This window comes from Aspergillus pseudoviridinutans, assembly GCF_018340605.1.
Source record: "Aspergillus pseudoviridinutans IFM 55266 DNA, scaffold_10, whole genome shotgun sequence".
Lineage (NCBI taxonomy): Eukaryota > Fungi > Ascomycota > Eurotiomycetes > Eurotiales > Aspergillaceae > Aspergillus > Aspergillus pseudoviridinutans.
In genome coordinates, this window is record NW_025091290.1 from 1 (window position 1) to 25,304 (window position 25,304).

General features: G+C 52.7%; 9 protein-coding genes across 9 annotated transcripts; 7 read left to right on the forward strand and 2 right to left on the reverse strand.

The window, feature by feature from the left end:
- Window positions 1-1,223: 1,223 nt before the first annotated feature.
- Asppvi_001758 (uncharacterized protein) lies at window positions 1,224-1,539 on the reverse strand (the record flags this gene model as incomplete). Its single annotated transcript, XM_043307292.1, has 1 exon — window positions 1,224-1,539. A coding segment is annotated over one exon (316 nt), but the record flags the coding sequence as incomplete, so codon positions are not given.
- A 497-nt stretch (window positions 1,540-2,036) lies between these two features.
- Window positions 2,037-2,902, forward strand: Asppvi_001759 (uncharacterized protein; the record flags this gene model as incomplete). The annotated part of the gene is made up of 3 exons (XM_043307293.1): window positions 2,037-2,265; window positions 2,334-2,695; window positions 2,867-2,902. The coding sequence occupies 3 exons, from the start codon at window positions 2,037-2,039 to the stop codon at window positions 2,900-2,902; spliced, it is 627 nt and encodes a 208-aa protein (XP_043163228.1).
- A 1,035-nt stretch (window positions 2,903-3,937) lies between these two features.
- On the forward strand, window positions 3,938-4,662 carry Asppvi_001760 (uncharacterized protein; the record flags this gene model as incomplete). The annotated part of the gene is made up of 3 exons (XM_043307294.1): window positions 3,938-4,143; window positions 4,198-4,292; window positions 4,406-4,662. 3 exons carry the CDS (start codon window positions 3,938-3,940, stop codon window positions 4,660-4,662), a joined length of 558 nt encoding a protein of 185 aa, XP_043163229.1.
- Window positions 4,663-6,968: 2,306 nt separating this feature from the next.
- On the forward strand, window positions 6,969-8,040 carry Asppvi_001761 (uncharacterized protein; the record flags this gene model as incomplete). The annotated part of the gene is made up of 4 exons (XM_043307295.1): window positions 6,969-7,068; window positions 7,146-7,256; window positions 7,314-7,675; window positions 7,723-8,040. 4 exons carry the CDS (start codon window positions 6,969-6,971, stop codon window positions 8,038-8,040), a joined length of 891 nt encoding a protein of 296 aa, XP_043163230.1.
- A 1,940-nt stretch (window positions 8,041-9,980) lies between these two features.
- On the forward strand, window positions 9,981-10,381 carry Asppvi_001762 (uncharacterized protein; the record flags this gene model as incomplete). The annotated part of the gene is made up of 2 exons (XM_043307296.1): window positions 9,981-10,291; window positions 10,345-10,381. The coding sequence occupies 2 exons, from the start codon at window positions 9,981-9,983 to the stop codon at window positions 10,379-10,381; spliced, it is 348 nt and encodes a 115-aa protein (XP_043163231.1).
- A 519-nt stretch (window positions 10,382-10,900) lies between these two features.
- Asppvi_001763 (uncharacterized protein) lies at window positions 10,901-11,310 on the forward strand (the record flags this gene model as incomplete). The annotated part of the gene is made up of 2 exons (XM_043307297.1): window positions 10,901-10,915; window positions 10,990-11,310. 2 exons carry the CDS (start codon window positions 10,901-10,903, stop codon window positions 11,308-11,310), a joined length of 336 nt encoding a protein of 111 aa, XP_043163232.1.
- Window positions 11,311-11,389: 79 nt separating this feature from the next.
- Window positions 11,390-11,733, reverse strand: Asppvi_001764 (uncharacterized protein; the record flags this gene model as incomplete). The annotated part of the gene is made up of 2 exons (XM_043307298.1): window positions 11,390-11,563; window positions 11,635-11,733. The coding sequence occupies 2 exons, from the start codon at window positions 11,731-11,733 to the stop codon at window positions 11,390-11,392; spliced, it is 273 nt and encodes a 90-aa protein (XP_043163233.1).
- A 7,423-nt stretch (window positions 11,734-19,156) lies between these two features.
- On the forward strand, window positions 19,157-20,032 carry Asppvi_001765 (uncharacterized protein; the record flags this gene model as incomplete). Its single annotated transcript, XM_043307299.1, has 1 exon — window positions 19,157-20,032. One exon carries the CDS (start codon window positions 19,157-19,159, stop codon window positions 20,030-20,032), a length of 876 nt encoding a protein of 291 aa, XP_043163234.1.
- A 1,819-nt stretch (window positions 20,033-21,851) lies between these two features.
- Window positions 21,852-24,551, forward strand: Asppvi_001766 (uncharacterized protein; the record flags this gene model as incomplete). Its single annotated transcript, XM_043307300.1, has 2 exons — window positions 21,852-22,830; window positions 22,888-24,551. 2 exons carry the CDS (start codon window positions 21,852-21,854, stop codon window positions 24,549-24,551), a joined length of 2,643 nt encoding a protein of 880 aa, XP_043163235.1.
- Window positions 24,552-25,304: the final 753 nt, after the last annotated feature.

Below are 25,304 nucleotides of genomic sequence, written 5' to 3' on the forward strand. Positions count from 1 at the left end.
GGCAGCGCCGGGCCCTTGGAGGGGGGCCAGACACCTTTCTCCGGGGACGCGGGGGGACCGGCGACGACCGGTTCCCTCGGATCTCCACCTCCATGGGTCCACGCCAGTTGGCGGGTCGAGATGGGCGTGCGCGCGCGGCCGGTCGTCCACTCTTCCGGCGCGCGCKCGTCGCCGCCTGGTGACGAAGAGCGGTCGCMAGTTGGCCGGGGCACATGGCMGCGTGGGAGGCGCGCGGTCGGCCCGCCAAAGTGGGCCGCCCCCGGAACGACTTTCGGACCCACTTTCAATCTATTAAGCTCAGACCTGCATTGCCATCGTCCTTCGTCGCACATTGCAGATCCTAGGGCTCCGGGCAGGTTGGTATTTCTCGCGGGAGCTGAGAGAAGAAGCCGTTGGTAAAAACACGGCATTTCATCGTTATGCCGATGCCGTTGTGTGATTGGAAATTTGGAATGCTAATGGAGGAAGATGTAACATTATATAGAAGTAAAGCCTTCACTATATCTTGTGTGTACAATACATGGCGGAGAGCAGCCTAATGTATACACGACCACCTGTGATCATATTTGCCTTTGCGCGCCATCAACCAATCAGTGTATTTGGTTGACCCACTTCAACATGTTGCCTGCGTCGCTATAGATGTCATTGACCTCATCAAGGACCTTACGGCGACGCTTCCGAGGCACCATATTAGTCATTGACGGCTGCATGGCCGTTTGCGAATCACACGGAATGAACGACTGTTGGTGAGAATTATAGTATGGTCAATCTTTAATCTTATCAATAGATTGACCTGCTATGGTTGATCATTGATCATATCCATGGCTCTTGCGGCCATGGATTATCATTGATAATCACTGATTTCAACCATTAGCAAATAGTGATCTAATCTATGAGATCACCTAGCTATGAGATCATTCAATATTTGAATGACTTATACTAGAAAGAATCACCTATAAATACACCCTTAAATTACTCTCTAGCTAGTTGGTCTATAATCAGGAATTAAGACATTAAGCTAAGGTGTCCTTAGTTATTTTCCCTATACTATTCTATTCTATTTAACTATCCTTCCTATTCTTCCTTTATACCTAGGCAAGCCATCTATTCCTCTTTGCATTTGTGAAATTTCCTTTGTTATTTTATACTGTTTATTTTCATTCACAACGACATTGCCTTGGCATGGACACAAGGACACTCTTTCCCACCGAGGAGGAACGCACCAATCAGATCGCCGGACACCTGAATGACACGCCCTGGATTAAGGACTGGGAAACTCTTCACACAGCCCATTGGGCTGACGGCAACCGCCACCTGGAAGGTGGTGACCGTGGTGTATTCATCGGCTCCGCCCTTCATTGGAGTGCCATCACCCTGTGGATTGCTACCATGGTTATATACTGTCAGCTGCATATGCAGCATGCGATAACCACCAACAGCTGGCTGTTCACGGATGACCGACGCAACAAACGAGAGAGATGGGTGCACCATCGGTGGCATGTGGTCTTCGCAGACATTAGAGTCCGGGTCGCCAGGCATCCTATCATACGATGATAAATCAGCACCCATGTGATATATCTTCAAGGAAGGGATATTACGGGATCAGATGCTCTGCGCGAACAGTCAAGACAGGGTGTCCATGGTCCATCATCTTCACAGAGAGACCTCCCTGGCAGAACGTGACTGCACCGCTCAGGAATGACAGGCGAAATTGATTATCGTACTCAACGACAACCGGAATCCCATCTGAATCAACGATGAGGCCAGGCAATGGCTCCCTGGGGCCGTGAGCAGAAGCCTGCAAAGACAGCAACTTCGTCGTGGCGTCCCTAGGCGCAGCGTCAACGGCAAGGAGGCCACCGAAGAAGCAGTGTGTAGTTAGGGCTTGATATAATGACAGTTTAGAGCAGAAAGAATATCCTAGCAGAGATATCCTGGCAGAGAGACAACTGAAGATGAGTATGACTGAGAAAGGGGATGGCATATATGTGTTTTTTTTCTCGGAGGAGAATATGCCCGATATGGCAGAATAGCACATGTGGGTTATCTCCGGGGCCACCGTCCGTGGGGTTGTCCGCCTGATTGATGATCGTGAGATAGTGGTTCAGCCCGATCCTCCCGGTACGCATCTGTACCAGAACGCTGCGTTCCACGGAGGTGAGGTTATCGTAGATAGTGATCGAATGTTTGGTGACCCCGGGGAGGAAGCGCTGGAGGTGTCTGCCATGCTCAGACCGCCGCCAGGCCTCTTCCCACTGTTCCTTGGTGTGATGCTTAATCCAGGCGTCTAGGGGCCCGCGTGTAAGGTGATCTGGCAGCATGACCGGCGCCAGCCTGCCGCTTCCTTCGCCTGGCGGTCCGCGAGCTCATTGCCAGTGACTGCAGGTTGAAAGTGTTCCGGGCAGTAGTCAAGCCGGACACACTGATTGTAAAGGCCGACCAGGCTCGGGACCAACACATAGCTGACGGCCTGCCACACCCAGTTGATGATGCCGTCTGGGCCGGGGGCCTTGTCGGCCTTGACAGAGCGGAGGATGCGGAGAACCTCATGCTCCCTGAATTCCAGCACGCTGATTGGTTCGAGGTACTGGAACCCCCAGAGGTCATCCAGATTAGCCTGCGGGGGCGGCGGAAAGAACTGGCGGGCCAGGAGGTTAGCTTTCTCCTGGGGCCCCTGGACCGGCACCGCAACAGAGTAAGGAATCAATCAATATCAATCAATCAAGGTCTTAGGGTAGGTTTATAAGTTTCAAGTGCTTGTCAATGTTACCTCTCTGAGGCTTTGCTGGACTGCATGCCCTTAATTATACTCTGTATTTCTCCATTGATTGACAGGAACTAATCAGACCGTTCAAACATTGACTAGCCGGTTGAGAACTTAAGACGCAGAGATTCCGTGTAATTGTAATCCTCAACACCTGTAATTGGGGTGCCGCCGTGCCAGTGTGATGTGTTCTGCATTCTCAAAGGCAAATCTGTCCCACGGTTTCGCCCTTAACACTTCCGCCTTAAGGGGCCTCGGCCTTGCAATGGCATGACGGATCTTATCCCACACGGATATCAGGTCATTACAACAGAGTGGAAGGGCTGCAATAGGGTCCGGAGTTATCTGTTAGACAAACTGGCTGCGTCTCGAAAAGCCCCAGACAGACTGCAGGTCCCCCCTGTCGACCTGACTGGTGTGCTTCGTTACTTTGTCTTTGTCCTAATCAAGTTCCCATTGAGTTGATGGCTGCGGAACTTCGCCAGACGTGACCTAACTGACTGCTTCGGCTGGCCCTGTCATTCCCTTGTTTGCTTCGTGTTGAAAAGTCGCGGCTCAGATTGACAGGCGAATGCACTGCATAGCTTCCAAGTCAATGCTTTTGTTCTTACTGCAGGCTGCTTTAGTTGTGTTTTCTGCTTTCTATGTGGCTATATGCCAATTTCTTATGTCTTTTCTGCATGTGTGGGATTTTACTAGGCTTCAGGTGTTCGGATACTAGATCCTGCTTCATTGGCGAAGCGCCTGCATAGCTAATCGCTTCAATAGATAGGCTACATCAGGCTAATAGAATCTTGATTGATTGATTGATTGATTGTCATTTGCGTACACGGAGTCGTGGTCGACCTTTGGCTGTTGCGCTGCATCCTAACATGGTAGGGACGGATTCAACCCACGCTTGGGTGTGTCGAGACGTGTGGAACCAGACGAGGTAGCTTGATAGCTCACAGATTATCACCGAATGTTGCCTGGTAAGCAGGATGGACGGGGACGATATTAGGACAGGAAGGGAAATGATGTTCTGCCTTGGACGAAATTGAATGATCGAAAGTCTGTTGATGTGTTGTACAAGTATTATACAAGGATCATGGTTGCTGATTCGAGGGCTACGCCGTCATCTATTATCTTCCTGTGCTCTTTGAAAAGTCCCTGGGTCAGACCCCTTTCATGTCCATGATCCTCGGTGGCGTCAACATGGTTGTTTATTCGATTTTTGCGACCATGTCCTGGTTCCTCATCGAACGTGTAGGACGTCGCAAGCTGTTCCTCGTCGGATCATTTAGGCAAAGCTTGTCGATGGTTATCGCATTTGCTTGCTTGATACCCGACAACGAGCAGGAGGCCAAGGGTGCCGCCGTCGGCCTGTTCACCTTCATTGCGTAAGTGTGATCCTTGCCGTCCCAGTGAAGCGGACTCACAATTAACATCCGCAGAACATTTGGTGCCACATGGCTCCCCCTTCCTTGGTTGTATCCCGCCGAGATTTCCCCAATCAAGACCCGCGCCAAGGCCAGCGCCATCTCAACTTGTACGAACTGGCTCTTCAACTTCCTGATTGTCATGGTCACCCCATCATGATCCGGGATATCGGGTGGGGTACTTACCTCTTCTTCGCTGTGATAAACGCCCTATTCATTCCAGTGATCTACCTCTTCTATCCGGAAACGGCAGGACGTTCTTTGGAAGAAATCGACCTGATCTTCGCAAAGGGATATCTCGAGAACATGGGCTACGTGCGTGCCGCCAAGGAGCTTCCACGCTTGTCCGACGAAGAGATCGAGCGGGTGGCAATCCAGTACGGATTCGGTTCGGCAGATCAGGAAGCGAAGCATGTGGTGGGCGACAGCGACAGCACCGAATCCAATGTGGTAAGAACCGGTGATGTGGAGAAGAATTAGGATGGTGATATATTGATTTTTATCCGCTTTTTCGATATCCTTTTGTTTGTGACTTCGTCGTTCGGATGGATCTTGCATGGTTGGTGTTGCACATAGTGGTACATGTCGAGATAAACTTGGATGGATATATTCGCTTGACTGCTGTAGACGATGTAACCAAGTGAAGAAGTAACGATTTTGATTTCTTCTTGATTTGGTTCTCCATCTGCCTTGGACTACAACTTAGGTGCGTGCTTGGATCAGTTCCTTCTACAACCCTGATGCAAAGGAAGTGATCCCCAGCAGTTGCACAAAGGTGGAGAAAGGGTTTCGAAAGGTGCGGGAATACCAAATTTGGATTACCAGAACGATAAGATTTCAAAGCGATTACTTGTCTTCGCTTTCCGTGTCATTTATTGATTGTAACTTTTAAAGCCCCGAGAACCCGCGTAACCGCCTTCCTGAACTGAATTGAATGATCGACAAGGTGACTGATGCATAAGCAACGGCCGGGTGACTGTTGGCGACTACGAGAGTTTCAGTAAGGGTTATTGCTCGGCCTTCTCCATCGGCACTTCAACGGCGGCTCCAATGTTCTCTGTCGAGTAGACTGGAAACCCTTCAACAAATCGGTGAAGCGTCGGGTGGTGCAACGTCTCTCCAGAAACAACGATGCAGCCTGCATAACCGTTTAGGCCAGATATCAGCTTAATAAAGTACCATTGCGAGCTTCAGTCATCGCTACAGAGTAGCGAACTGATGGTTGCGCCGCAAGTAACGACATGTTTCCGGGCCAATGACGATTGAAACGATCAGCATTAGAAATTCCGCAAATGAATGTAGGAAGGGCACAGCCCGAGTGGCTGGAGGCTAAGGAACCGTGATGAGCATTTGGTAATTGGTCTGTCGCTCCCGACAGTGACACCCGAGACTGACTTTCCGTATTTGGACCCGGACTTGGCCTACTCAAGTGGCGATTGAGACCGTCTCTGCGCCAAGCCTGCCAAGCCTGCCGAGTCCGCGGTGAGGGTCTGAGCTCTGAACACAGTAACACACCCGTCTCTCGAACAGTCTCCACTCCCACGGCCGTGGCAAGCGCTCTCAAAGACAGAAGTGCATGTCAAGCCACATTGCTTCTATTTATTTGATAATGTTGACTGTGACTTAAGACCCCACGGATACAGGTTTTCTGTGTCTGAGCAACGACACTCATTGGGGGTGCCAAGTGTGGACGCGAACACTCCATATGTCGAAGCGACAGCAAGTCTCCAGGTCTGAATTGATACAAGTCAGTAAATCTTATCAGTTCAACACTTTAGACTCGCTAGACTTGCTTCTGATGTCTCTGTATACCTTTGTAAGTTTGTAATAACTTTTATCGGTGCCCCAAGTACCAGAGGCGTCATGTCACATGCGATGGAAGTCATCCGTAGTGCCATGCAACGGGAAATGCATGACCTAATTCTCCGCGCTCGCTGCTAAGATTCACTAAGGCAAGGACAGAAGTTGGGGAAGTTAGGTACAGGTTACGTGGGGGGTTTCCGCGCTTCTTCCCGAGATTCAGACTCTCCTTGATTCCGGGGAATCATCTTCGGCAAATCAGGAAGTTTTAACCATTTCGGTTCATACCCGATGCGACGAATCCTCCATTTTGCTTGCTCGCGCCCATTCCGAACGGCTACCAGGCATGACATCAGCGGTTCGGCTGGCTTTCCTGTTTGAAATCGTCTGATCAAGATGGCCAGCCTACCATCTCGGCATAGATGTGCCCAGGTCTTGGCTGACGGGCCAAGAGTCGCCGGCCACAGCCAACTGCGAGGATCTTCAGTCGGACTTCCGCTTTGCTAATCTATGTGCTTCCTGGTAGAAATCTTATTTGTGGCTTGATTATCATCGCTGCCCCATCTCGTCGTGCCGAGACAGGTCCAAAATGCCTCAATTTGTGCGACTGGATGAGCTTCGTCGAAGAGTCTTACCTGCCCCATATGTTGGAATCGTGGAAGTTTTTGTGGAGTATGTCGCGGTCCTTGAAGTTCTCTGACATCCAAATGTCCATGACCATTGCATGTACGTTTGAATGGTGGGAATGGCTTATAAAATGTCACTCCATCCTGGTCTTTGTTCCTCGATTTGTGCCTCCTCTCCTTTGGGATCAAATACAAACAGTCCCGATCTTTGAGCTCTTCTTGCAACGAAGTGCAGTGTTGTAGGACTTGAGACGTTCTGTTTCGTTTTGAACACGCACCATCTTCAGGTTTCCTTAAGATTCTTCTGTATCGCGGCAAGTCTGTCAGATTAGCCACTCGGTAGAGTGGAGGTATCACACCATGTCGTCCGTCCCTTCATTCGCCGGCATGTCCGGCAAGAACCTGATGTGGTTCATCACAATATGTGCAACCATGGTATTCTTACTCTTCGGTTACGACCGTATGTACTCAGGCCTGGCACCTTTCCGGTGAAATACGCATCAATTCGATGAAGGCTGACTCAACGGGCTTTTCCAGACCAGAGGGTGATGAGCAGTATCATTGACTCTGACCCTTTCAACAATGTCTTTACGGCCACAAAAGGAAACTCAACCATGCAAGGTGTTGTCACCGCCATCTACGAGCTGGGTGAGTACATTCAGATTGACAGAGTCATAACGGTATTCGATTAATCGATGATTTCAGGTTGTCTTGCTGGCGCTTTGTTTATTCTAGCATGCGGTGACTGGCTTGGTCGACGCTGGTTCATCATGCTCGGGGCCACAGTCGTGATTCTCGGAGTCATTCTCCAGGTCACAGCTTACCCCGGTCACGTCCCGCTGGCTCAAAATTGTATTGGACGAGTCATCACCGGCATCGGCAACGGCATGAACACGTCTATCATACCTACGTACCAGGCCGAATGTTCTCGGACGTCCAACCGGGGTCTCCTGATTTGTGTCGAGGGCGGTACGGTCGCGATCGGCACGTTGATCTCCTACTGGGTGGATTTCGTGCCTCGTACGGAACCCCTGATCTCACCTGGAGGTTTCCGATTGCTTTCCAATGTATTTTTGGTCTGTTAATCAACACTGGCTTGTGGTTTCTTCCCGAGTCCCCTCGCTGGCTCTTTGCTCGGGAGCGGTACGAGGAAGGCGAACGTGTGATCGCTGCATTGATGGGCCGGGAGATCGCTGATCACGACGTCCAGTTGCAGAAGACGTTGATCCTGGATTCACTCCGAGCGTTCGTTTTTCTCTTCCCTGTGTCGTTGACCCTGGTGGCTAATGGTCGCAGTTCTGGCCAAGCTGGTAAATCCACTCCCATGTCAGCCGTACTTACTAGTGGCAAAACGCAGCATTGTCGCCGCATGCTTCTCGGAGCATCCTCCCAGTTTTTTCAACAGATCGGTGGCTGTAACTTTAAGTGGTAGGTGGGTACGGATTACGATGGTACGAAGCACACAAGACTTTATATTCGGACCAGAATCCATTGTTTTCGTGCGGCAGTGGTTGTGTTCTTTTTGTTCTTGCTTGCGGGAGACACGCTGAGGGCCTTAGTAATGTTGTGGGAAAGGCGGCTGACCTCATGGCCTTTCGACGGAATGAGATCTGTCGCGCAGCGATCAAGTAGTTCCATACGTTCTAAGGGTCTGCTTTCCTCTCTTCTCGGACTTTTTCGCCTTACAGTCCACGATTATGGCAATGTTCTTGAGACTTGACGAATATACAATCTTCCTTGGGCTTCCCGTCTCATGCGGGGTGGGAGTCCTTTGGCTTGGTCAATCAGAAAATTCAACGATACGACTGTGGATTTTGACTCTGCCAACCCACGACTACAATGTCCGGCGGAACTTAGGTTATTCTGACCTCAAGAGCTTCCGTGGAAGGCAGATCACGTTCAAGACTAGGCAGCCTTTATTCTTGGAAACAATAAGCGTGGCTGAATCGTTATCTAATCTGCCGGGTCGCAAGCTTGCTCTATACTCTCATTAACTCGGCGCGAAACTACGATGAAAGGCTTTATGGTTCAAGCACACGAGTCAACTGAAGATGCAGGAGTTCCCTCTCCTTCAACTGGATCTCAAGTTGGTTCGACGATGATATTCAGACCACGGAGCAAGTTCTTAGCAATAACTGTCCGGATTCAGTTCCTGTATCCGTTGACTGGTTGACTCGTGTTATTATCCGCCTGAACTTTCACTGATGCTTCGCATTATGCAGGTATATCAGCTACAAGCAGGAAAATGTTGCATATATCCCTCTCATCTCTGAGCCATAGCAGGCTTGTGTTCGAACTACATCACTGAATGAGATCATACTGTCTGAAAGAGATGCCTGTCGAAAGAAGAACGTAGACTAACAGTCCCCTGTGGAATTCGGACCCTGTAACAGGTAATTCTAGGTTGTATCTGCAGAACACTTCAAGCTTCTCTTTGGAGAGCACTAAGCTTGTTTTGGTGGGAGCGCATTTAAAGCAATAATAAGAAGTCTTTGATGTCGAGGACGAAGGATGATCAAAGAGACTATTTTCGAGTGATGGAAAGATGCATTGTCCATAATCAGCACGGACTTTGGTTGCGGCCACCTTCCACAATGCTGTAGAAGTCGTTTTATGAAGTCCTCAAAAACGGCGGCATCGGTTGATCCTTGAAAGTGAAGGATACCATCTTACATATAGGCAGGTAATATCTGATAGTGCTGATCCCGGTGGAATCGGGAGATCTGAGTAGGAGTCACACCCGATGGAGACCAAGCTCTTCTTCGAGATCCTATCCGCTTATCACGGCCAGATTCGTCAACAAAGACCAGTTGATATGACTGAAAGTCAGACAGATTATTGAGGTAGATATCTCGCAGCTCTGCGTTACGTTCTTTCGCTCTCAGTCGGACAATATTCTTGACCAACCTCTGCTAATAAAAGCCTTCCTGATACTCGAGGTCGTTACCCAAATTTCGAACTCATTCGACAAGTACACCGCCATCTTGTCAAGGTATAATCCTGGCTTCTCATGTAAGTGTTCCCAGAGAACCTGTAGCATATGAGCGGAATGCTTTTCCATTGACCGACGCGGTTCTCAGGGGCTCGGGATGTCCCAAATAATTTAAGGTTTCGACGGATACTGGTCACGGAGCGTTCACTGCATTGAGCTACCCTAGCAATTTCGGTGTTCGTTAGTGGTTCTTTACTAAGGATCATGTCACGGGCAATTTCGACTTGCAACAGAGACGATCTTAGGGCCATTCTGATGGTGAGAAAGCCTGGAAACCCCCTTGAGACAGACATTTTGCAAGCTGTCCGGTTTTCATGGAATGTGCCAGGCACCTCCCGTGATTGATCAAATGAATGAAAATGCCATGTAATTGCTGAGCCATGATTGGTTCTGTCGGCGTCGCGCTCCTCCCGCAGATCGTCCAGCGCCTAGGCTACTCCCCCGTCAAAACAAACCTGTACACCGTCGCCCCAAACGTCACCGGCGCCGTCATGCTCCTCCTGTTGGCCTTCTGCTCCGACGCCGCACGCCTCCGCTCCCCATTCATCGTCCTCGGGTTTTTGTTAACATTCACTGGCTTCATCATCTACGCCTCCATCAACGACGTCCAGGCGCAGATCCGCTTTGCCTACTTTGCCACCTTCATGATGACCTGGGGCACGTCCGCGCCCTCCGTCCTGCTGAGCACCTGGTAGAACAACAACGTCGCGGATGAGAGCTGCCGCGTGTTGCTGACGAGTATAGGGGTGCCGTTGGCGAATCTCATGGGTCTGGTGAGTAGCAATGTGTTCCGGGTGCGGGATAAGCCCAAGTACATGCCTGCCCTAGATTCTCCTCGCTTGCTCGCTCGCGCGGCTCATCTCTCTCGCCGGATTCTACCTTGATCAATTCTCCTCGATTCGATTTGATCTACCTTAATCATCTCTCCTCGCTCGCGCGGCTCATCTCTCTTGATTCGATTTGATCTACCTGCCTGCCCCTGAGAACGCGGTCAAATGCGCCTCTCCTGTTTTGATCGACAGCTCACATTCGAAGCCTGCGCGTTGATCGCCGCCAATCAACGGCCCCGCACCTCTGAGATTCGGCCGCTTACATCCAGCCCGAACCATTTGCTGACGACGACCCTTCGGGCAGGGCGGTCACCTGACCAGATTAGGGCTTCCCCTCCCGTCAGGCTGCCTCCCTGCGCTGGGTCAGGCTACTCGTGGACTTCGCTCCAGCATCACATACTATCTCATACTTTGATTACATACTATCTCATACTTTCCACTGGGGCCCAGCTGTCCCGAAAGGTGATATCATGGCCCAGTGGCCGGTGACGATTCATCTATTGCTGATCATTCCTTTCGTTTCATGGTGCACTGTACGGATGTCATCAAATTCACTCAGGCTCACCCTGGTAAATCAGCCAAGGCACCCTGGGTCGAGGCCTTTGCTCAGCAGGCTCGAGCCCTGGTCACGAAACTGCTGGATAGCCGATTCCATGACGCAGTCGCCGGTGATTTCGGCAGGCAGACCAGGGCACCCGGCACAAATGGCGCGGAGGCAGGCGAGCACGGCTCGGCCACCTCTTCTTCCATGACTCCCGGGGCCCGGGGGGTATTTGGCTGGGCCAAGCAGGTGCCGAGCAACCCACCCTCCCCTTCTGACCATCACCTTCCTCCCTCCTCCTCCTCCTCCTCCCCCCCCGGCTGCACGCCCCCGCAATGACGAGATCGCATCCGGATCCGGTGGCGCGGGCATGGAAACGGCCCGGGAGCCAGCCCTTACAAGTGAACTGCCATTACGGCTATCGTGGGCGAAATCCAGGAGATTCTCCGCCGCAGTAGCCTGCCTGGCCCGACCAGCGTGCAGGTGGCGGGGGCCTAGGTCCTTCGTAGCGGCGACCTTGACGTGTATACCCATTCCGCGTCAGATCGTGAGCGCCTCCTCTGGAATGAAGAGGCATGGCTCCGGGAACTCCCTAAGGGCGAGCATGCCTACATCACGAATCACCAGTATGCTGTCCTTGTCCACCACGTCCCTATCACTTACCGCCCCTCCCTGAGCGCGGTGGAAGCACTCCAGGAGAAGATCTTGCACTGCAACCCGGCGCTCCGCGGCCCCATATTGCATGTGGGCTGGTGCAGACATGATGCTGCGGCACGACAGAGCAAGCAGAAATCTTCCCTGGTGGTTTCCTTCCGAGATACGCAGTCGGCAAACCATGCCATCCAGCACCGAATCTTCCTGGATGGCACCCCGCTGCGCACGGAACTATTTGACCCGCTCTGCCGGCTCCTACAGTGTACCCGATGCCTAAATTATTGACACGCCCAGCCCGTTTGCGCAGCTGAAAGAGTTACATGTCTGTATTGTGCTAACGCCCACGACAAGAAGTTCTGCAAGGTCAAAGGGGTCCCTTCCCAACACCGCTGCGCCATCTGCCATGGCCCACACCAGGCCGACAGCAAGCAGTGCCCCGTACTCCAACACGAACACCGAATATCCCAAGACCGGCTACGAAACCGACCCCGATTCTTCGCTGCCAGCATGCCCAAGCCTGCCGACACGGCCCCGAACGCCAGACCGGCCCAGCCACCTGCGCCACCGCACGGCGCAGCTGGCACGGGGCCCTCCGAGCCTGAAGGGGCCAAAACGATCGGCAAGCCATTACCGGATCCAGAAAGCACGCGTCAACTGGTCGGCCAATCTTCACCATCGCCAGTCGACGCGTCCAAAACAACATGGCCTCCCGCAAAGGCCACCACCCACCCGATAATTGATGTTAGCCGCCATCCATCTCTACAGCTTCAGCCCACCCATTCCATGCAAACGCGCTCACGGAGCACCTCACCAAGGCAGCCTCAGAGAGCAATCACCGCACCAGAGTCTGAACCTGCACCCGCAGCGGAGGAACCAGCACCTCCGCCGCTGCCTACCTGGGATACCAATTTCTATATACCGGCGCCAACACCACCGCGGTCAGTGGACACTGGCACCAACACCCCTGAACGAGCAGCTGATTCGGCCTCCCCGCCCCCATCACTGCTCTCGAACCCGGCCCGACGCGTCCCCGGACTCTCCTCCCGAATATCCAACACATCGAGCCTCTCAGTCATCTCCCGCACGCCCACCCTCCCGAGTGATCTCACCTGGGAGGTCCCTGAGCTGCCGGGGCCCCCGAAGCGCAAGCGTGGCCGTAGCCGGGGCCGTGGCCGCCATCCTGCCACGAGCAGCCCGGACCCGCTTGTCACCCCAGTCACCGCGCCAAAACGTCGGAAGATATCCACCAAGACATATGACACCGAAGACGACAGCACTACTCAGGCCTCTGCACCGCTAGGCCTGCCCACACCACTCACTGGCCCGAGCCTGCCCACCAAGCCGGCTCGGACACATGAAACACCAAGCCGAGAAGGCCCCATCGAGCCCCTTCCACCACGGCCCCCGGTGTCGGCGTCGGTCACACGCACCAGCATCTCTAGCACATCTAGGATTTCCAATACATCCAATATATCAAACACATCCATTTCAGCACCCAGTTCAGCGTCCACCTCAGCGAGCGGCGTCTCCCTCCCCCCATTCGACCCCGAAACATTGACCCCTTCGGCATACCGGACCGCGCCCTTCCCGTTAACGTCTGACCCCGACCCGCCCCTGAACTCAGAGGAAGCTGAATACGATGGGCACTTCGCGTACAAGAAGACTGAAACGGGAAGCGCTTGGGGCGGCTCGAGCGCGTGTGAGAGCAGTGTTTGCGCAGAGGGCTGCTGGCACATGGCCCCCAGTGGCTACGGCTGGTAGCCCTTCTCCGCCCCCAAGGACCCTCGTACCCGAACCACACAAAGCCGAAACCACCTCAGATTCACGAGCTGACCGAACCATTCGGATCCTGCAGTTCAACGTGCAGAATTCACTGGATATCGGCATGGCACCCCTCCTTCGGGACCCTCGGCTCCGGGACTACGCTGTCGTCGCGGTCCAGGAGCCCTGGGTCAACACCCACGGGGACGCTCCCCTGACGCACTTCCCCCGGGAGGCTGCCGACCACTTCCATAACGTATGGCCAGCCGGGGGACAGGCAACAGGCCTGGGGGCCCCCCGCGTCTGCACGTACATCCAGAAGGCTCTACGCTGGCAAGCCATCTTCATTTCAGCTCATGTCATCTCCACTGCTATCCAGCCAGCGCTAGGCAAGCCATGGATCGTGGTCCATAATGTCTATAACCCGCCGCAGACGACGGCGAATGAAGGAGTGATGGACCTCGTCCCGGCCCTAGAGGCCGCGGATCGGCAACAGCAGGCCTCTGGCGAACCCACGGAGCATGTGGTAGTTGGTGATTTCAATATCCATGACAGCCTCTGGGCTGGCGAGACGCGCCGGCTTCCTCAGGCCCAGCACAATGGCCCCCGCGCGGAAGCGCTGAAGCAGGTTATTGAGCAGCGCCCACTGGAGCTGATCACCCCAGCAGGCCTCATCACCCGGCCCACCCCCATCTCTGCGCGCGGCCCCGACCAGCTTGAGCTGGGAGACGCTGGCCGGGGACCCTCTCTGTGGAGGAGAGGGCCGCTGGTTCAACAATTGACCTGGCCTTTGTCTCCTGGGGCCTTGCAGATCACGTCACCCACGTCCAGGAAGCTGATGTGGATGGTGATTCAGACCACCTCCCGATTGAGACTGAACTAGATGCCACCTTCGAACCCGAACCCCCAAGGAGACGCCGCAACTGGGTTGCCATGGACCCCCAGCAGCTGGCCACGGCCCTCACCACGCGCCTCCCCCTGTCACTTCCCACCGAAGCAACCCAGGGGGAGGTTGACCAGTTTGTGGGTGAGCTGGTTAGCGCGCTCACTGCCGCGATCGACGCTGTGGTGCCGTGGCTTCGCCCATCTAAGCACTCCCGCCCCGGCTTCACCCCGGAAAGCCGTGACTTACTCCGGAATAAAAAGCGTATCCAGCGGGCCATCTCTGCCTACCGAGGCAAGCACAGGTGCGAGGCCCCCCTGCCCCTGCGGGTACGGCTAGCTCGGGTCACCCGGGCATGCAAGCGGGCTGTGCAGCAGTGCCGACGCAACACCTTTCGGCAGCAGATCACTGATATCGCTGACATGCACGGTGTCTGGCGTGCTGTCCGCTGGACGAAGAACCGGGGTCCCTACCAGGCCTACACACCGCCCCTCCGAGGCCCTGCCGGCTCGGTGGCGTATGGGGCCCGAGAGAAGGCCGACCTCCTTGCCCGCCAGTTCTTCCCACCACCCCCTCCGGCCAATCTGGATGACCTCCGGGGATACGACTAACCTGAGCCAATCAGTGTGCCAGAATTCCAGGAGCATGAGGTCCTCAGCACCCTCTGCTCTGTCAAACCTGACAAGGCCCCCGGCCCAGATGGAATTACCAACCGGGTGCTGCAGGCTGTTAGTCACGTGCTTGTTCCAGGCCTAACGGGTCTGTACAACCATTGTGTCCGGCTCGGCTACTGCCCAGAGCACTTCCGGGATGCTGCCAACGTCGCCCTTCCGCAAGCCTGGCAAGTCAGACTACTCAGTGCCGAAGGCTTACCGACCCATTGCACTGCTCAACACCCTGAGCAAGCTGCTTGAAGCTCTAATTGCCTCCCGGTTAAGCTATCTGGCTGAGATCCATGGATTGCTTCCAGAGAACCATTTCGGGGGCCGTAAAGGCCAGGGTACAGAGAATGCCCTCCATGCAGCCCTGGAAGCCATTCACTCCGGCTGGAAGAACGGCAAGGTGGTCTCGGCCCTTCTGCTTGATATCTCTGGGGCCTTCGATAACGTCTCTCATGACCGGCTTCTACACAACCTCCGCGCGCGTCAGATCCCGCAGGCCTACATCACCTGGCTTGGCAGCTTCCTCCGAGAGCGGTTCACCTCATTGGTGCTGCCTGAGTACACCATGCCAACCCACAGGGTGGAAACTGGCATCCCGCAGGGCTCCCCCCTCTCAGCGACCCTCTACATCTTCTACAACGCAGATCTAATGGGGCGGGGGGCCCCAGAATGGGCCACGGATAATATTGGATACATCGACGACACGACGATGCTGGCTACTGGCGACAGTGAGAATGACAACTGTCAAAGACTGCGGGAGCATTACCGGCGGGGGTGTCTTCGCTGGGCTGCCACCCATGCCTCCCGATTTGAACCGTCTAAGTTCCAGCTCATTCACTTCCACCCCCCGGGCCGGGTGAATCGCTGGACCTTGGGGATGGGCAGATCGTCGAGGCCAGCGCGACGGCGCGGCTTCTCGGGGTCATTCTTGATCAACACCTTACCTTTGAGGCCCACCTTAAGCACGTCGACGCTGCGGCTACCCGGCGCCTCCAGGCTATCAGCGCACTGGGCGGCTCCAAATGGGGCCTGCGGCTCCGGGAACTTCGGCATGTCTACATGGCCTGCATCACCCCAATTATGCTATATGCTGCCTCGGTATGGTATGCGCCGCCAGTCCGGGGCCGAAGACGCTTCCATAGCCAACAGACAAAGGTGTTGAATCGGATCCAGCGTCGGGCTGGGAAGGTGATCGCGGGGGCCTTCCGAACGGTTAGCGGGGCCGCGTTCAACGCCGAACTTCACCTCACCCCGATGCCACTACTTCTCCGACAGCGCCGTATCCAGACTCTCATCCGAATCGCTACCACACCGGCCTATCGAATGCATATTCTTGATCGTCACCGACATCACCGAAACCCACTGTTGCACTCACCGCTGGAAGCTATAGAAGAAGAAGTTGAATTGGCAACTGGTATTGACCCTAGGGAGATGGAGACACGCTTACCATGGGCAGTACCCCCCTGGTGGGAGCCGCCAGAGGTGGTGATTGAACCAACAAAGGAGCGGTCAATGATTCACCATGATGACATTCACTGCATTGCCTACCCTGAGGCCATTCGGATCTACACCGATGGCTCTGGCATCCGCGGGCAGATAGGCACCGCCGCAGTATGCCTGGACCACCCCCCATCTGCCGTCAACGTTACCTGGGGACGGATCTCGAGCAAACAGTGCCGGTGCTGGCCCTGCGGCTTCTCAAGCGAGACCTGGTGCCACGTGACGCTTGGCGGTCACCGCCTAACCGCGGCTCTCGGAATTGGGCCGAGATATATTCCGATAATCAGGGTGCACTGCGCACGCTACTCACCCCGAAGCAGGCCCCCGGGCAGTACCTGGTCCGGGAGCTAGTGGACCTGCTTGATCGGCTGGATCCAGTGCTTGACGTCTCCTTCCATTGGCTGGCGGCACACCGCGGGGTCGCTGGCAACGAGCTCACGGACCGCAAGGCGAAGGAGGCAGCAGGCTGGCACCCAGGCAACAAGAGGGGCGGGCTGGCGCCAGTCATGATGCCAGATCACCCTACACGCGGGCCACTAGACGCCTGGATCCGGCAGCATACTAAGGAGCAATGGGAGGAGGCCTGGCGGCAGTCTGAGCATGGCGGACACCTCCGGGACCTCCTCCCTGACGTTACCAAACGCTCGATCTCCTTATACGATGATCTTACCCCGGTGGAGCGGAGCGTGGTGGCGCAGATGCGCACTGGGAAGATTGGGCTGAACCACTATCTTACAACCATTAACTGGGCCGAGGACCCTCTCTGCCCGTGTAGGCAGGCCCCGGAGACAATTCACCATGTGCTTTTCGGCTGCACCCGATACGATGACCTCCGGCAGTTGACGTGGACCGGCGAGGAAGGGGCCCCCCGAAACCTGACAGAGGCCTTGACGGAGAAACAATACGTTCGGCGGACCGCGCGGCTCATGCTGAGCACCGGCCGGCTGACGTATCTGGCAGAAGCCACCCAGCCGGCATGGCTCGAGCCGAGCGCCCCCAGCAGCGCCAGGCTATTGACAGGCCCAGCAGGCGATGGCTGACAGACCGTTATCACATATTATCGCATACTGCTAGTCACTCCCGCCCGGTACGGCGCCGTTACCTTCGGCCCCGACCTGCGCAGCCTGCGCGGCATCGGGATGCCGGACCAGGACTCCTGGGCCGGCCCCGTTCGGTGATGACGCCTCCGGAACCCTCGCAGGCCTGGGAATCTGCGACATCCGAATGGGTTGGCGGCTATCTAGAAGGGAATGGGCTTGTACTAGCATCTAGGCAGGCTGCAGGCGTGAGGGCATACGTGGGGAGGCAAGGGAGCTGGTGATTTCGGCCCCGGCCGAGATGGACTAACGAGTCAGGGTAGCGGCACTCATTGATTTCGGCCCCGGCCGAAACAGGTTCACAAGGGGGTCACCTATGAGGGAATCTACGAGGGAATATACGAGGGAATCTATAGGGGTTCAGCCTAGCCTAGGTGCTGAAGATACGTATGTACGCTGGCGGCGCCAGCCTGCAAAGGCGGCTGCTAGTTAGTTAGTTAGTCGCTGCTCACTAGGAGCCTCCGGCATGGCCCAGCCCGGCGCCGCAACGGAGTAAGGAATCAATCAATCAATCAATCAATCAATCAATCAATCAATCAATCAATCAATCAATCAATCAATCATGCCTGCGCTAGTGACTGTGGCGGCCTTTGGCGCCACGGGGGCGTGCTTGGCTGCGCTACTGGCTTGCTATATGTGGGTCGACAATAAGAGGCGGGATCGGAGGGATGGGGTACGTTTGCGGGCACAAGAGGTGCCGACAGAGATGTTGAGGGATGGTCTGAAGGCGAGGGAGTTTCACTGGTTTTTGTAATTCTTCTTAGCTATGAGATATGATGATGATATTACCCTTTTGCAGATGTCAAAAATGCGTTGGATATGACCCCCACTTGTATTGCAATGCAACATTCGCGTAGACGCTGTCAGATACAAATCTGCTCCTGGACGGGCATGTTACCCCGGATCTTCAAGCTCAGATTCTCTTACGGCAGTAGCGTGGGGTATAAGACATAAGGGTAAGAATAACATGACGATGTCACCCAAGACGTCCTGGACGTCTTGCTATCATGTTGGATGCTCATCAAAGACATGACGCAACCAATGGATGGATGCCCTTATGTAAGAAATATCTCTGTAGATTTCTTACTGCTATCGGAAATTGGCGGGACATGGAATCCCTGCAATTCTAATCAGCGAAAATGAACATCTTCCCATGCGGGGTTCGACTGATTTCTCATAGACTCCAATTGTTGGCAGCCCATAGAAGAGGCAGATTGAGGCACTATTTCTGGCCGGTGTTCCTGCATTATCTAGGTATTTGCGAAAGTCACAATTCCGCTTCTAGGGATTTCTTCCTACACAAGAAGCAACAGATAAATGAAACAATGTCGAATATTGACAATAATAGAAGGATAAAAATAGACAGCACTAACCTTATCTGATCTAGTCTTTTGATTGCTAAGTCAGCTGAATCAGGCATATCTGTCACTATACTTCCTATCAGCTATGGCTTAAGATTGATACGCGGGACAATGAAAGACAGAAAGATCGCCTTAGCCAAAACATCCTTTGTGACAGTTCGCTCGCGGAACGGATGTACGACTTGCAAGTGCGATTCCTAGGATGACCCCCATCGTTCAGCCGACACTGACCTTCCTAGAATCCGTAAAATCAAATGCGGAGAGGAAATGCCCAACTGTATTCAATGCACCAGCACAGGACGCAAGTGTGAATACACTAGCCAAGCTCCATCTCGTCATGCCTCAACATCAGCATCTAGCGTGGTCCCGGTCCTGGACCGGCCGCTTTCGGTCTCACCTAGTAGTGTATGGCTAGAGCGACGGGCCTTCGCCCATTATTCCCAATACGCTGCGTCATTCATTGCTGGGGGGATGGACCTCGACTTTTGGGTTGGTGTTGTCACCCAGGTATGTCGGACTGAGCCTGCGGTGTGGGACGCGATCAACGCCATCAGTGCCCTCTTTGAGAATCTAGATCCCTGCTTCGACCCCGTCTGGCTCGGGCAAAACGACAACAGATCTCAGGGATTGCGTCCTAGCCACAGTGATGCCTTATGCTGGTACTTGCGCTCGTTAGCTACTATGCGCAGGCAAATTAACTGGGGGAGTGTTGACATCGACGTAGCATTGATTAGCTGCATCTTGTTTATCTGCATAGAAAGGGCGCAGGGGCGGGTAGAAGAGGCGCTACAACTGTACCGGCAGGGTGTAAGCCTCATCTTCGAGCTCCGGGCACGCGGTACTAGGAGGGGTTCTTGCACGGATTTCGCTCTTTTACAAGACACCATCCTCCCTATTTTCCTACGACTGGGCACAACCGCGCAGTGTATTTCAGATGTCCCTGTCAGTGGCTTACTTAACGAAATTCAGGGTCGCACTGAAAATACATTCTCCTCCCTTAGCTCAGCCCGTCTCACAATGGTCGCTATCGCTGCAGAGAGCATGATCTTCCAGCGCACTGTTCAGGAGTATTTTGCAGCTGAGGGCCATGGATGCACTGTTCCTCCAGTGTTTAAGAGCAAACAGGAAGATCTCCAGAAATGACTGGCAAAGTGGCATCACGCCTACACTAACTTGGTGAATTCGTCTGACCCATCAGAACTTCCCATTAGTGTGACCTCTCTCTTGCTTTCCTTCCACGCTGCCATATTAATTATTACCGCGGTTTCCACCGAGCATCTGGAGACCGCATACGATGCCCTTTTACCCCAATTCCAGCTCATGGTTGAACAGTCCGCTGTACATCTTGAAGCTTCAGCTGGCCCGAATGGTAGGCAGCCGCCATTCACTTTTGAGATGGGTCCTGGTCTCTCATTGTTGATGACTGCTATTAAGTGCTGTGACCCATGGCTGCGCAGAAGGGCTGTGGAATTATTAAGAAAGGCACCTCCAGTGCAAGCGCTGTATAAGTGTCCACCGGGTGCAACATTGGCCGAAGCTTTTATAAAATTTAAGGAATCAGGGACTATATTTGATGGCTCTAGCCCTGGATGTGCAGCTTCTTATGGCAGATGGAGTCATTGGATGTATATATTTCCAGCAAGCGGAAGAAGTGAGATCAAACCTACAATCCCTATTACGGAGGAATCTTGAATCTATGGTTATAGTATTTTCCAGCCGCGAGACAGCTCCTGGCTATTAGGCGATCCAGACATCTCCAAGTGGAATTGGAGGCCTGATCAGATCTACTTGAAGTTTTCACGGAATCAATTTGATGAGAATACAAATACGTGGCGAATGGTCTATGATAATGTCCCGATTGACTATTGATATGTCTCTATGATTGGCGCGTCAATTTTGCTCCACCGCTTTCACTATAGTTCATGACATGCGAACACCATAGTAGCAATCATCTCGCCAAATGCATCAGATTAGCTGTCCAGCAGGTCTGTCCTCACATATGACACGCCCTCTCAACCGACTCATCAAGGATCCCTCGATATTTTCCATCGGGCCTGCCCAGCCAGCATTTCTATATTCTTCAGCCGCAGACTCCACATATACTACTTCTGCTCGTACGTCATGTCCTTTTCAGTCTGGTCATCGCGGAAGCCGTTCGTCGAGATATAATGGATAGAGTAGCCGATCAGCACTGAAATAACGTAACCGACAATAACAAGAAGGATGACGGCTTCTTTGAAAAGTCCCACTATTTCAACTGCATTATTAGCATCTTGAATAGCGCAGATACAGGAGCATTTACTTACCTGCTGAATCAATTACTATTTCTACCATAAGGTCCTAACAGAATGAGGTTTGCAGGAGGAAAACCCCCTTATATCTCTTCCCCCTCCTGCCATCCTATCAACCACAGTAGCAATATGCGTGTGTAAGCGCTAAGCTAATCGCGAGCAGTCTGTTTGATATCCCTGTCTTTGCTCTATTTTTGGTCCTATACAAGCTACGGCACGATTGAGTATAGCTCTGATGTCATAACCGAACAGGCCAATCAAATGGAGGGATTTGATTATGTTATTTCACTTTCCTAGACGGGAAATTATGCTGTTCAAGAGGCTTTGTGCTGGTGTCCTAAACGTAGGGCAAAGATCTGAATAATCCCTTGGAAGATTGGCCTTATACAGCTGGATGCAATACCGGTGCAAAAGTTTATACTCTTGAATACTTTCAGGTACCCTCAAATGAAACACGCTAATCCACTTTCGTAAAAGGCAAAAGCCAATGATATGTGCTGTGCCCAACAGCCTCACTCTTTGAACCCCTCTTCTCACGTGAAATATACTTGAGATCTGATTCGACGAGTACACTTCAGCGTCTCCTTTCCTTTCATGCGAAAGACGACGAATACACCATCACGGAGTGATATCCAAACCACCGACGTTAACCATCATCCTTCAAGTCCACTATGTCCAATCCAGACCAGTATACTGTTGGTTGGATATGTGCCTTGGAGACGGAATATGTCGCTGCCCGCGCTTTTCTCGATAAGAGGCATGGCCTACCGGAAAGTCTTTCGCCAAATGATAATAATCATTACACACTAGGAGAAATTGGGGGCCATCAGGTTGTTATTGCGGTTCTACCAGATGGAGAATACGGGACATCATCCGCAGCTAGGGTGGCTAGGGATATGGTGCACAGCTTTCCAAACATCCGATTTGGGCTAATGGTTGGGATTGGTGGGGGCGTTCCAACAAAACGGGACATACGCCTTGGCGACGTTGTCGTGAGCTCATCTCGAGATGGACGTGGTGGTTTGCTTCAGTATGACTTTGGTAAGGAGCTGCAAGGGCAAGGATTCCGTCAAACAGGGTTCTTGAACCAGCCGCCGCCGATCCTGCGGGCGGCCGTAGCTGGGCTCCAAGCGCAGTATGAGGGGGAGGGCCATCGATTGAAGGAGAGCATACAAACTTTGCTTGAAGGCAATAAGAGACTGAAGCGAAAATACACACAACCTCCTTCCGAAACTGACAGGCTTTATGAAAGCCAGTTTACCCACACTCCAGGCAGTGAGGCAAGCTGTGCCGAGCTCTGTGATAACTCAAAGTTGATTATTCGACCGGAGCGAACTGAGGATGAGGATGATCCTGCTATTCATTACGGCTTGATAGCATCTGGGAATAAAGTGATTAAAGACGCAATATTCCGCGACAAGCTAGCGGCAGAGGAAGATGTTTTATGCTTTGAAATGGAAGCAGCTGGACTGATGAACCATTTCCCTTGTTTGGTCATTCGTGGTGTTTGTGACTATGCTGACTCGCACAAAAGCAAGGAATGGCAAGGCTATGCTGCAATGGTGGCCGCAGCATATGCAAAAGACCTTCTCTATCAAATTGTCCCTCAGAGGGTAAACGCCGAGCGAAAGGCTTGTGAGGTTCTTGACGGTTCGCTCTAGCTACTCTCAATCGTCCTTATTATGTCTAACACTTGTTATCTGGCAGGGATCCAAAACCAACTGGACAATGTATCCAAGAATGTTGATCACATTCATTCAATTACTAGCGCATCGGCTAGGGAAATCAATGCTATGGCACAAAGTATCGACCTGAAGGAGTTACCGGTCGCTGGCGGAGCTGAATTTGAAACGTATATGGACCAACATGAAGAAGAATGTCTTCCGGGAACCAGAAAGGAGCTTCTTCTTAGTATTGAAGAATGGGCCGTCTCACCCGAAGGAAAATGTATTTTCTGGCTCAACGGTTTGGCCGGGACTGGCAAGTCCACAATATCACGAACTGTGGCCAAATCCTTTAAAGAGCAAGGGCTATTGGCGGCGAGCTTCTTCTTCAAGAGAGGTGACGGAGATCGCGGCAAAGCAGCTCGATTCTTCACAACTATTACCAAACAGCTATTTACCAAATTCCCAGAAATACGCCCTGCTCTCTTACAGGTAATCAGGGATAATCCAGGAATCTCAGATAAACCACTCAAGGAGCAGTTTAACGAGCTCATTTACCAGCCACTCCACAGCTTGAATCGACCAGAAAACCAGAGCTCACCTCTAGTGATTGTGATTGATGCACTAGATGAATGTGAAAATGACAACGATATCAGAGCCATCCTCGGACTACTGCCGCGTGTTCAGGAGTCAAACTATGCATACTTGCGATTCTTTGTCACCAGTCGACCTGAACTACCTATTCAGTTAGGCTTTCAGACGATTAAAGGTAGCCACCAAGATTTAATTCTTCATCAGATTCCCGAGCCAATAATAGAACACGACATATCCTTGTTCCTCGAACACAAGCTGGCTCAAATTAGGAAGGAGCGTATTCTTTCTACGGGCTGGCCTGGAAAGCCTAATATCCAAGCTTTGCTTACCATGTCGGTGCCACTATTTATTTTTGCTGCCACCATCTGCCGTGTGTTTGAGGATCATAATTTGGACCCAGAGCAGTGTCTCACTGAGATCCTCAAGTATCAAAGCCAAGAGTCTAAGCTGGATGGAACATACCTTCCAGTACTGGACCGCCTTGTTTCTAAATATAGTGGGACAAGACGAGAGCAATTAATTCAGGACGTTCGACAAGTTGTTGGGATAATTATCCTTCTTGAGAGTCCACTCTCCGTCACAGCCCTCTCAAAGCTCATGGGGATCGCTAAAACATCAATTAACGCCAGGCTAAGTTCGCTGCACTCGGTCTTGCATATACCAAATAATGAGACGCTGCCAGTGAGGCTCTTTCATCAATCATTTCGTGACTTTCTTCTTGACTCCAACACCCGTGAGAAGACTCCATTCTGGGTTAATGAGAATGAAATGAACCAAAAATTAACAGCCTACTGTCTTTCTGTCATGCGTAGTAAGCTGAAGAAGAATATGTGCAATCTTCAAAGCTACGGAACCGAGCGAAGATATATTGACACCCAGTCTGTCAATGACTGTTTGCCACCAGAGCTTCAGTATTCGTGTCGTTATTGGATCCACCATCTAGCACGAAGCAGAGATCCCAAGAGTCATATTAATGATGTTTTGGCATTTCTTGATAATCATTTCCTTCACTGGGTGGAGGTGATGAGCATGCTAGGCATTGTGTCAGAAGTTCTGGGAGGCATTAGTACTTTACAGTTAGTAGTGCAGGTAAGTTGTTATCAGGCCTTCTGATGATCCTCTATACTAAGCGTTACAGGACGATAAAGATAATTTAGGGATATCTAAGTTTCTCCATGATGCACAGCGGTTTATTTTGAGGAATAGTCAGATAGCAGATATTGCTCCGCTGCAGATCTACAGTTCTGGGCTAATCTTTGCGCCAAAGTTAGCAATAATTAGGAGGAGATTTGAAGGAGAGCTGCCTAATTGGATACGCCAATGCCCAAGAATGGAAGAAAGCTGGAGTCCAGATCTACAGACCCTGGAGGGCCATTCACACTCGGTTTGGTCGGTGGCCTTCTCGCCAGATGGTCGACTGCTAGCGTCTGGCTCCGATGATATGACTATCAAGCTCTGGGATCCCAGCACGGGGGCCCTCAAGCAGACCCTGGAAGGCCATTCAGGCTGGGTGCACTCAGTGGCCTTCTCACCAGATGGCCGACTGCTAGCATCTAGCTCCGGTGACAACACCATTAAGCTCTGGGATCCCAGCACCTGCGCCCTTAAGCAGACGCTAGAGGGCCATTCAGGATCAGTTGAGTTGGTGGCATTCTCACCAGATGGCCAACTTCTAGCATCTGGCTCCGATGACAAGTCCATCAAGCTCTGGGACCTCAGGCTCCTCAGCACTGGCGTCCTTAAGCAGACCCTAGAGGCCCATTCAAACTCAGTTGAATTAGTGGTCTTCTCAGTAGATAGCCGACTGCTAGCATCCAGCTCTGGTGACAGGACTATCAAGCTCTGGGACCCCAGCACAGGCGCCCT